A 12,681-nucleotide genomic window follows, 5' to 3' on the forward strand; every position below is an offset into this window, starting at 1 on the left:
TGAATTTGGGGCCAGCAGTGATTCATTAAGACAGAAAAGGTATTATTATAAAAGAAAAAAATTGACAGATTGAACGTCATTAAAATTGATTATTCCAGCCTGTGTGAAAGACCCTATTAAAACAGTAAGGTGAGATCCAGAAGGGAGAAAATGTGACAGAGATTCACATTGAAAATCTATAAAGAACTTGTATAGATGAACAGAAAATTCAGTTTTTAGATATCATGGCATTGCCAAATTTTAATAAAAGTTTTTAAGTGTTTGCTCATTTTTATACTAAACTTATATAACAGTAAGAAGCTATTTGCATATTGCCAAGATCCAAGGACCACACACTGAGTAGCTCTGCTTTAGTGGACATCAGTTCATATAACTCACTCAATATGAACTTCCCTTAATTTCTGAAATATCAAGGGTACTGAATTAAAATCTTGACCTATGCAGTAGTTTATTCAGTTCTCATTCAGTTGATTGAAATTGCAGAAAGCAGCTCTGTAATTTTGCACAATATTTTACTTTCTGGGAAGCTGGGAATTAGGATCCTTTTAAAAAGAATCTAAAAAAGCCCACAAATGAATAAACAAAAGGCAGAATCAGATCTACAAATACAGAGAACAAACTGATGATTGCCAGAGAGGAGGGAGGGGTGGGCAAAATGGGTGAAGGGGAATGGGAGATACAGGCTTCCAGTTAAGGAGTAAATAAGTCACGGGAATAAAAGGCACAGCAAAGGAATATAGCTGATGATACTGTAATAGCACTGTATGCTGACAGATGGTGGCTACACTCGTGAGCACAGCATAATGTATAAATCACGACATTGTACACCTGAAACTAATGTAACCTGGTGCATCAACCATACTCAAGTAAATAAAAATTTAAATAATAAAAAAGTATTTATTATGTATTTGCGTGGGGAAACCATAATAGCTGTGAAATTTAGACTATAACAAGAGCCTCTTTACAATAATTAACTTTGTTGTTTTTGACATACCTTTAATTACCTTTTCCTTTGTTCATTTCAGCTATTTCTTGTCTGTTGTACTTAGCAATCCTTGTTTTCTCATTTAGGGTACATCACTGAAGGGTTCCTGGTTATACAGCATGCCTTGGATCAGGCCATCATGAAATATTTTAACCACACAGCTACACAAAAGCTATTTCAAGATGTCACTGTCTTTGTTCAGAGATTTCCATATCCAGAATATTCTCGTGATTACTTCTTCACCTTTTTTGGTATTTTCATTCCTTTAGTAATCTTATTTATCTTCTCTATGAACCATCTTACCCTCATTCAGTCTATTATGTGGGAAAAGGAAAAGCGATGGAAGGTAACTCTACTTTTCTTGAGGTAAATAGAGCTTCTATAGAAAAATTTGGGTCTGTAGCATAAATTTCTGTGGAGGCTGGATTATTTCTACCCACTCAGCACTGGTAGATGGTCATGTTTCAGTAGCAACCAGAAAATGAACGCTTATTTCTCTTGGCAATTTTCTAGAATTTTGTTTTTATTGGAATCTTTTAATTTTATTTCTAGAAGACTACTTCACAAGATCATTACAAATAGAATTTAAATGCCAAATGCTCTAAAATCTCTCTGGAATAGGTGGGTTGCAAAGAATTAATCACCTGGGCTTGTGGAACTGTCTTGATGAATTTAAATACAAGTAAATTTCAAGATTCTATGATTCTATAATTAGTTTTTCTGAGTATTTTTTTCTCAATGACCACTTATAGTCCCCTTCAGAATTTCTGTGTTTCTGTAGAGACCATGTTGTGTTATGGCCAGAGGCTTTGCAGTTCAAAAATAACCAATTTAACCAATTATTAATTTACAATTCATATATAATTATTAATATATAATTATAATTAATATGTAATTATTATGTATTTAACATATTATATATAATATACAATAATATTATAATATATCCTATAAAGAGAGAGGAAGAGATGATTTATATAATTATATATATAATTGATTTATTACCTAATTTGTTTCTGATAAATCATAGATTTGAATCCTATCTCTATTATTTATTGACTCTGACATAGTCATATAACTTTTCTAGCCTTTTTTCTCAGATATAAATTGAGTATAATAATAATAACTAACTTGGAAGGCTGTCATGATATTAAGCTAGATATTATGTGAAAAATTATCACTGTCAAATCACCTGGACCTGCTGTTGTGCGGTGTAAAGGAGGAAACAGGTGGTGAGTGTTTGGTACATTGTCAGGCACCTAGTGGGTGCTCCATAGCTGTTAGATGTGGCTGTTAACATCAGCTGTCTCTCCATTTCATTTATGCTTGTGTAATCTTGAATCCTGTCATTTTTCTCTCTTTCCTTAGTGGCCACACCACTTCACACATCAGCCTCACGTTGTTTCTCACCACCCACCTCTTCTCACTCAGGGCACTTCGCACATATCTCCTCACCCCTCAGCTCTCCTCTGAATCTACCTTGCACATTGTTGCCAGGGTAATTGTCCTGTAACACAGATGGCTAGAAATAAATTTTAAGGTTGTATTTGTCTTTGTTCTCTGCTGAATAAATTCCACTTAAGCATTTTCTAATATTTGGCCCCTACCTACTCCTCATTTTGTTATCATTGTTGTTTATGGATATAATTTAAATGCCAAATGCCCTCCAACATCTCTGGAATAAGGAGAGCTACAAAGAAATAATCTACTGGATTTGTGGAGTTGTGTCTAGATGAATTTAGATACAAATCAATTCCAAGATTCTATGATTCTGTGATTTAAGAAGGAATTTTTATGGAAGTATTGTTGACACACAGTATTACATCAGTTTCAGCTGTACAGCATAGTGATTGGACGAGTTCGCCCATTATGCTCTGCTCAGCACAGGGGGAACTACGGTCTGTCAATATGCAACGCTATTACAATACCTCTGACTATATTCCTTATGCTGTACCACTCATCCCCATTACTTAGTCATTCCATAACTGGAAGACTGTACCTCCCACTCCCCTGCACCCTTTTGCCCATCCCCCCACTCCCTTCTCTGGCAACTATCAGTGTGTTCTCTGTATTTATAGATATGTCTTTGTTTTGTTCATTTGTTTGTTGTCCATCTATAGATGAATGAATAAAGAAGATGTTGTATATAGATACAATGGAATATTACTCAGCCATAAAAAATGAGATCTCACCATTTGCAACAGCATGGATGGACCTAGAGGGATTATGCTAAGTGAAATAAGTCAGAGAAAAGACAAATACCATATGATTTCACTTATATGTAGAATCTAAAAAAAAAGAAAAGAAAAAAACATATTGTAATTTTTTAACCAATTTCTGATTGCTGAAAAAAAAGTTTTAAATGACCTCCTGTAGTCCCCTCCAGAATTGTGTTTCACTGAGAGCGAAAAAAACATAGATACCTTTCCTTCCAGCCAAAACGAATGACTTTTTTTGAAACTTCCTTTATGTTTATGTTTCCTCTAACTGTAATGCTTTCCTCTTTTCTGATTGGCGAACACACAGTTAACTTACTTGTCTCAGGTGTTGTAGCTGCCATCTCCTTGTTGATTATCTCTCTTTAATTCTCAATTATAATTTAACACTTTTTTTGAGCCCCCAGAACATGATACACAAACATCAACATTATGACTTATATTTATATTTCATTTATTTTTTTACATTTTTTCTTATTAAGCTCAATTAGCCAACATACAGTACATCATTAGTTTTTGATGTAATGTTCAGTGATTCATTAGTTGTGTATAACAACCAGTGCTCATCAGATCACATGCCCTCCTTAATGCCCATCACCCAGTTATCCCATCCCCCACCCCCCTCCCTTCTGCAACCATCAATTTGTTTCCCGGAGTCCAGAGTCTCTCATGGTATGTCTCCCTCTCTGATTACTTCCCATTCAGTTTCCCCTCCCTTCCCCTATGGTCCTCTGCACCATTCCTTATATTCCACATGTTAGTGAAACCATATGATAATTGTCTTTCTCTGCTTGACTTATTTCACTTAGCATAATCCCCTCCAGTTCCATCCATGTCGATGCAAATGGTAGATATTCATCCTTTCTGATGGCTGATGTCTATTGTATATATGAACCACATCTTCTTTATCCATCCATTTGTTGAAGGGCATCTCGGCTCCTCCCACAGTTTGGCTATTGCGGACATTGCTGCTATGAGCATTGGGGTGCATGTGCCCCTTCTTTTCATTACATCTGATATCTTTGGGGTAAATACCCAGTAGTGCAATTGCTGGGTCATAGGGTAGCTCTACTTTTAACGTCTTGAAGAACCTCCATGCTGTTTTCCAAAGTGGCTGTACCAACTTGCATTCCCACCAACAGTGTAAGAGGGTTCCCCTTTCTCCACAACCTCTCCAACACTTGTTTCCTGCCTTGTTAATTTTTGCCATTCTAACTGGTGTAAGGTGGTATCTTATTGTGGTTTTGATTTGCACTTCCCTGACAGCAAGTAATATGGAGCATTTTTCATGTGTCTGTTAGCCATTTGTATGTCTTCTTTGGAGAAGTGTCTGTTCATGTCTTCTGCCCATTTTTTGACTGGGTTATTTGTTTTTTAGGTGTTGAGTTTGAGAAGTTCTTTATAGATCTTGGATATCAGCCCTTTATCTGTTATGTCATTTGCAAATATCTTCTCCCATTCTGTAGGTTGCCTTTTAGTTTTATTGACTGTTTCCTTTGCTGTGTAGAACCTTTTTCTCTTGATGAAGTGCCAAAAGTTCATTTTTTTCTTTTGGTTCCCTTGCCTTTAGAGGTGTGTCTTGGAAGAAGTTGCTGTGGCCAAGGTCCAAGAGGTTGCTGCCTATGTTCTCTAGGATTTTGATGGATTCCTGTCTCACACTGAGGTCTTTCATCCATTTTGAGTTTATCTTTGTGTATGGTATAAGAGAATTGTCCAATTTCATTCTTCTGGACTTGGCCGTCCAGTTTTCCCAGCACCATTTATTGAAGAGACTGTCTTTTTTCTATTGGATGTTCTTTCCTGCTTTGTCAAAGATTAGTTGACCATAGAGTTGAGGGTCCATTTCTGGGCTCTCTATTCTGTTCCATTGCTCCATGTGTCTGTTTTTGTGCCAGAACCGTACTGTCTTGATGATTACAGCTTTGTAATTGAGCTTGAAGTCCAGAATTGTGATGCCTCCAGCTTTGGTTTTCTTTTTCAACATTCCCCCAGCAATTTGGGGTCTTTTCTGGTTCCATACAAATTTTAGGATTGTTTGTTCCAACTCCTTGAAAAATGTCGATGTTATTTTGTTAGGGATTGCATTGAATGTATAGATTGCTCTGGGCAGCATAGACATTTTAACAATATCTATTCAGCAACATGGCAGGATACAAAATTAATGCACAGAAATCAGTTGCATTTCTATACACTAGCAGTGTGTCTGAAGAAAGAGAAATTAAGGAATCAATCCCATTTACAACTGCACCAAAAACTGTAAGATACCTAGGGATAAACCTAACCAAGGAGGTAAAGAATCTGTACTCTAGAAACTACAGAACACATATATTTCTTTTTTTAATTTTATTTTATTATGTTAGTCACCATACAATACATCATTAGTTTTTGATGTAGTGTTCCACGATTCACTGTTTGCGTATAACACCCAGTGCTCCATGCAGTACGTGCCCTCCTTAATACCCATCATCAGGCTAACCCATTCCCCCACCCCCTCCCCTTTAAAATCCTCAGTTTGTTTCTCAGAGTCTCTCATGGTTTGTCTCTCCCTCCGATTTCCCCCCTTATATTTCATTTTTAAATTACTTTCATTGAAGTATAACATACATACACACAGAAAAGTGCACAAGTCCAAAGTGTATATGTTTTAATCCATCCAGGCTACTGTAACAAAAATATCATAAACTATATAGCTTATAAAGCAAGAGAAATTTATTTCTCTCAGTTCTGCAACCTGGAAAGTCCAAGAGCAAGGTGCCAGCAGATTCAGAATGTCTGATGAGAATGCCCTCTGTGGTTCATAGATGGTACCTCATTCATCACTGTCTCCTCATATGACAGAAGAAATGTGAGCTCTCTGGGGTCTCCTTTATAAGGGTACTAATCTGATTCATGAGGGCTTAGCTCTCATCACCTAATTACCTCTCAGGGGCCCCAACTCAAAGTGCTGTCACACTGGGGACAAGGTTTTCTACTTAGGAATTTTGAGGAGACACTAACATTCAAATTATTGTAGTAGAGTTGAATAGGTTATCATGAAGAAAGTATGCCCATTTTATTGTGACCCCTGTAAGAAATAAAACACTGCCAACACTCTAGAAGATGGCTTGTGTACCCCTCAAAACATTTTCCCCGAAGTATACACTAACCTGACTTCTAATATTATGAGCTAGTTTTGTCTGCCTTGAACTTGATAAATGGAATCATGCACTGTATTATGTTGTGTCTGTGTGGTTCTTTCAGCTAAATATGTAGCTGTTGTTCATTTATATTCATTGAGTTATATGAGTTTTATGATTCCATAGTATGACTATCACAATTTATCTATTTTCCTTTAGTGTTTGGAGTTTGGGTATTATAAGTAATTCTTCTATGAATATTTTATACAATTTTTGCTGAATGTTAGATTATACATATTTAACTTTATTATATAGTGCCAAAGTTTGCCAATAAAATTTTACCAATTTTCACTTCCATTAGCAATGTATGAAAATTCTGTTTGCTGTACATTTCACCAAAAATTTTTCTAATTTTATCTAATTTTCTAATTTTTTTTAATTGCATGGGAGCATATTGGCCTCAAAAATGTAGCGATCTTTCACTTTTCATTGTTTTAATTGTACAAATCTTTCACCTCCTTGGTTAAGTTTACTCCTAAGTATTTTACTCTTTTTTTAAAAGATTTTATTTGAGAGAGAGAGAGAGAACATGAGCAGGGTGAGGGCAGAGGGAGAGGCAGACTCCCTGCTGAGCAGGGAGCCCCATGCAGGACTCGATCCTGGGGACTTGATCCTGGGACTCCTGGATCATGACCTGAGCCGAAGGCAGACGCTTAACTGACTGACCCACCCAGGCACCCCATATTTTACTCGTTTTGATGCTCTTGTAAGTGGAATTGTTTTCCTAATTTCCATTTTAGATTGTTCATTGGTAGTGTGTAGAAATTCAACTGATTTTTGTGTGTTGACTTTGTATTCTCCTACTTTAATGAGTCATTTATTCTTTTTTATGTGTGGAATCTGGTTTGCATGTAAGATTGTCTCATCTGCTTGGATGCCTTATATATATATAATTTTTTCTAAATTGTCCTTTTCCCATTGTGTATTTTTTACTTTTTTGGCATAAATTAATTGGCCATGTATGTGTGAGTTTATCTCTGTGCTCTCTCTTCTGTTGCATTGCTCTGTTGTCTGTTTTAATGACAGTACTGTACTTTTTTGATTACTATAGATTTGTAATATAGTTTGAAATCAGGAAGTAGAATGCTTCCAGCTTTTTTCTTCTTTCTGAAGATTGCTTTGCCTGTTTGGGGTCTTTTGTGGTTCCTTATAAATTTTGGGATTGTTCTATTTCTGTGAAAAATGACATTGGAATTTTGATGAGGATTGCATTGAATCTGTGTATTGCTTTGGGTAGTATGGACATTTTACCAATATTAATTTTTCCAGTCCACAAGCATGGTATATCTGTTTATTTGTTTGTGTTGTTTTCGTTTCTTTCTTCAGTATCTTAGAATTTTCAGTGTACAGGTCTTTCAGTTCCTTGGTTAAATTTCTTCCCATGTATCTTATTCTTTTTGATGCATTTGTAAATGGATTTTTTTTATGTCTCTTTCTAATAGTTCTTTATTAGTGAATAGGAATGCAACAGATTTTCGTATTTTGGTTTTGTATCCTCCAGCTTTACTGACATTGTTGATTAGTTCTAAGAGCTTTTTTGGTGGAATTGTTAGTGTGTCCTATGTATAATATCATGTCATATGCAAGTAATTCTGATTTGCATCCATTCTTTCTTTCTTGCCCAATTGCTGTGGCTAGAACTTCCAATAGTATGTTGAATTAATGGGTTATTAATGGGGTGTCTTTCCTACAGTTAGGTTTCCTTTAATTTCATTCAACAGTGTTTTAGTTTTCAGTGTAGAAATCTTACACTTCTTTTTTTTTAACATTTATGTATTTATTTTAGGGAGAGCAGTGGGAGGGGCAGGGGGAGATCCTGAAACAGACTCCCCACTGAGCAGGGAGCTGGATGAGGGGCACAATCCCCAAGGGCCCCAAGATCATGACCTAAGCTGAAACCAAGAGTTGGCCGCCCAACAGACTGAGCCACTCAGGCCCCCAGAAATCTTACACTTCTTTTGTTAAAAGTACTTTGTCATTTTTGTTGGTTATTAAAACTTGCTAAGAAAGTCTGGTTGTACCACTGATTGCTAGGAACCATTTATCCCTATTTCTGTCCCCTGCGCATAATAAAGTGGACCTGTGCCCATTTTTAAGAACTTTGGAAAGTATGCAAATTCCAAAATCCTCACATTCATTCATTTGGCCTTTCAACAAACATTTATTAAACTCTTTGTATGGGCCAGGCAGATACAGATAGGCAAACATGGTCTCTGCCCTCTACCCTAGAAGAGCTTAAAGTTACAGAATTTAATATTGGTCCATCAGTAAAATTCAATAGAAATATTTAAAATAGCCTGTGAAGACTCATACCACTCATTTGAATCTTATTGGTTTTCTACATTATATGCTTAGCTAAACTTTTTTGATGTTCTTTTGTTAACACTCGAAATAAAATATTTCTTTAATGAATATATTTCATAAAGATTATTTCTAAAACTGAATTTTCCCCCTTATTTTTTATCATAGTTTTAGTATTTGCTTCTATCTTTTGTAATTTAATTAAAATATATTTACATTCTTTAATACCTCCTAGAAAAGGGCATAATAAAAAGGGGATATTAATCTAAGCAGTTTATAGTTTTATTTAAGGGTTTTTCATACCTTACAATATCAGGTAAATTATTGGTGAGATCATCTCTAGGCTGATAAGCATCATAGTACTGCCACACACTAGCTGAATAATTTTAATCAAATCATTGATCTCCTCTTCTATAAATCGGGCATGATAATTCTTATTTCACCAGTTTTGATTGCGGTAGAAATAAATTAGATAATCTTTGTGAATGCATTTTATATAATTATATTATTTTACATGATGTTTGGTTTGTGTTAACTCTCCCACAGGAGTATCTGCTCATGATAGGACTCAGTAATTGGATGTTCTGGGGTGCCTATTTCTTCACATTCCTCTCTTTGTATTCAGTTATCATCCTTTTGATGTGCATGATTTTCTTTGCCAAGGCAAGTGTCTATTTCACTGTAGTATGCTATAGCTAACCTTTGAGAGGAAAAACATATAACATGGTATGGGCCTAATGGATTCAAGTTGTCAGGAAGTGAACACGTGCCTATTGTTGACTCCAATCTGGAAATGCAGGGGCTGCTTAGTCACTCAGCAAACTAAACTTTAAGTTTAGATGTGTGGACCTTTTGTAGTTAATGAATTGTTTACTCATCTCCCTGAGGTTTGTCATTAGTTTCACTAAGACTATTAAAATATTTAAAGATGTTTCACTTCTCCTCTATTGTTTTGCTGTGATGCCATTTAGAGTATAGCTCAACTGGCTTCCTGATTATTTTATTAGATAGAACCTGTGCCAGTCATCCAGTACAGTGACCCATCTCTTGTCTTTGTCTTTTTGCTGTGTTTTGCCATCGCCACAATATTCCTCAGCTTTATGGTCAGCACATTCTTCGATAAAGGTGAGTCTAAAACTCCTGGGAAAGATAATTAGTGACTCAATGGGGATTATATTCGGAGGCTTCTGTGACCTTCATTTGCCATCTCATCTGTAGCCTCTCTTTATAGTCTAACTAAAAAGACGAGTATTGTAAGTACATGAAATGATAAGAAAGGGAATGAAGGGAGCAGTGAAAATTAATATATAGTATACACGTGAAAAAAGGACAAAAACGAAAATAAGGTCATATTTGAGGATTCTTTTTAACCTTTACCTGCTGCTATGCATATGGCATCTATTTAACCATCCAGCAGGAATGGTAATGATTGAGATGGCTTCTGTATATTCTAGTGGAGGGAATAAAGTCTGTCAGTATCTGATGATGATCTGCAGTATGTGAAGAGAAAGAAAACAACAAAATTGCTTGCCTGAAAGAAAGGGTCCATGTACTTCGTTAATAGATCTTTATTGTGTGTTTGCTGTGTATTTGAAATACAGTGTCTATCCCATAGAGCTGACATTGACCTTGTGGACATGCATATCATATGCACAAAAAAATTATTTGATAGGACATGCAGAGAGCAATGAAAATTTATGAATCAGTATACATAGGAAAAAAGGATTAAAATAATCCCACTTCATATTGAGATAAACCTATGAATGCTTCTTATAGAGGTTAGTTTTTAAACATTTTTGAAAGACTAGAAGATTGGAATGGGAAGTCAAGTCAATGGATGCAAGTATCTAAAAGTCATTCATTGAGCTGGCCCGGTATATAATAAAACAAAGGCAAGCAAAAATTGTTTCCTTGCTTTTTGAGGGCTAACATGCCAATAGCAGTCATGACCAGTAACTCTATTTCATTATATTTTTATTTTTCTCAGTACATTATCATGAGTATTGTTAGTTAATGGGTCCTTACAAGGCACATGATCACATATACAACCTATAAGCAGCCAAAACAAACAAATAAAACCAGCCAACCCAGGAGGTAAAGAGAAGTGGTGTGTCAGTGTAAGGCAGAATGTGATAATATACCAAAGAGAAAAATGAGATAGTTAGAAAACAGATACTGTCATTTCCTATTTCTGGAATTATGGCAGACTAGATATTTAGAACATTTTTGTACGTGTCTTTAGTTTATATGTGTTAGACTTTCACTATGGTACATATGTAGAAAAGGAATTGCTGGGTCATAGGGTTTGTAAATGTCCAACCTGATTACCTGTGTCCAGCACTTCCAGAGTGGTTCTGTGCACTTACAACCCTACTGGAAGAAGATGAGAATTCCTATTATTCCATATCCCTGCCAAAATTTACTACATCAAACTCTAATTTGTGCCATACTGGAGATATGAAATCCTGTCTTATGGCAGTTCAGACCTGCATTTTCTCATTTACTGATGAAGCTGAGTGTTATTAATATTAATATGGGTCATGTGTTTCCTTTTCTGTAAAATCTGTGCATTCTTATCTATTATGATTATTGATTGTCAGGACTTATTTATATATTCCTGCTACCTAACTTTTGTTAGTTGCAAATGTGTTGCAAAACTTGTCCCAGTTTGGAGCTCTCAGCTTTTATTTATGCTGTCTTTTAATAGTTACTAATTTTAATGTAATCAATCTTTTCCTTTACCAATCTTTTCCTTCATAGTTTGTGATATTAAATATTTCAGTGAAAAAAATTCTCTACTCCAAAGTCATAAAATTATCTTGTAACGAATTGTTCTTCCAAGTGCATAGACAGTTGTCCTAGCAACATGTGATAAACAGTTCACCTTTTCCTCACTACTCTGCAATACCTGCTCTGCTATATGTCAAGTTCCCATTCATGTGTGCATTTCTTTGCAGGCAGTCCTTTCACTGAAAGAGAAATTAGGAAAATAACCCCGTTTACACTTGCACCAGAAATAATAAAATGCCTAGGAATAAATTTAACCACAGAGGTGAAGGACCTACATTCTGAAAACTATAAAACATTGATGAAAGAAATTAAAGAGGAGACACCATAGCCCATACCCTCCCCAATGTCTATCACCCAGCCACCCCATCCCTCCCACCCCCCACCACTCCAGCAACCCTCAGTTTGTTTCCCGAGATTAAGAATTCCTCATATCAGTGAGGTCATATGATACACGTCTTTCTCTGATTGGATGTCCTCTTTTTCTGTATCTCTATCTCTCTGGGAATTTCAGTGCAGTATTCTAATTATTTCTTCTTTGAATATCTGCTAGAAGTTGCTGAAAAAGCACTGGGAAGGATTTTAATTATTGATTCAATTTCTTTTATGACCTTAGGACATTCAGGTTTTCTAGTTCTTTCATTTTTGGTAAGTTGTATTTTCTTTAACTTATATTTTAATTTTGAAATTTATTGGTGCAGTATCATTAATTTAATATGGTTTCTGGTTTTTAATGTCTTTGCTAATGGCTGTCATGATATATACTCTTTTACTCTTTATACCAGTAATTTGTGCCTTCTCTTTTTTTTTCTTGATCAGTTTCACAACAGGTTAGTTAGCAGTATTAGTCTCTACAGAGAATAAGCTTTTGGCTTTGTTGATCCTCTTACCATTCCATAAACTTTGTATTTATTGCCATTTTTTAAAACTTGTGATAGTGTATGTTTGTCTTATTTCTTTTAATAAATAAATTTAAGGCTAGTCATTTCCTTTTTAATACTGGTTTGACTGCATGACACAAATTTTGATAAATAGGCTTTTTCCTGTTGTTACATTAAAATGTTTTATAATTTTCCTTATAATTTTCTTCTGTAATTATTCAAAGATGTGTGTCTTAAATTTCTCAACATACTGGGTTTTTATGGATATCTTCTGGTTATTGATTGCCAGTTTAATATAATTCCTTTGAAATTTGTTAGGATTTACTTTATGACCT

General features: G+C 35.3%; 1 protein-coding gene across 1 annotated transcript in view; it reads left to right on the plus strand.

Annotated features, from left to right (window-relative positions):
- LOC113932774 (ATP-binding cassette sub-family A member 3-like) overlaps positions 1-12,681 on the plus strand; it is a 145,493-nt gene that overhangs the window by 19,053 nt on the left and 113,759 nt on the right. The window contains 3 exon segments of the mRNA XM_035722218.1: positions 1,072-1,331; positions 9,225-9,341; positions 9,686-9,803. Of these exon segments, the coding sequence (XP_035578111.1) occupies positions 1,072-1,331; positions 9,225-9,341; positions 9,686-9,803 (495 nt within the window).

The sequence above is a fragment of the Zalophus californianus genome, chromosome 10, assembly GCF_009762305.2.
Source record: "Zalophus californianus isolate mZalCal1 chromosome 10, mZalCal1.pri.v2, whole genome shotgun sequence".
NCBI lineage: Eukaryota > Metazoa > Chordata > Mammalia > Carnivora > Otariidae > Zalophus > Zalophus californianus.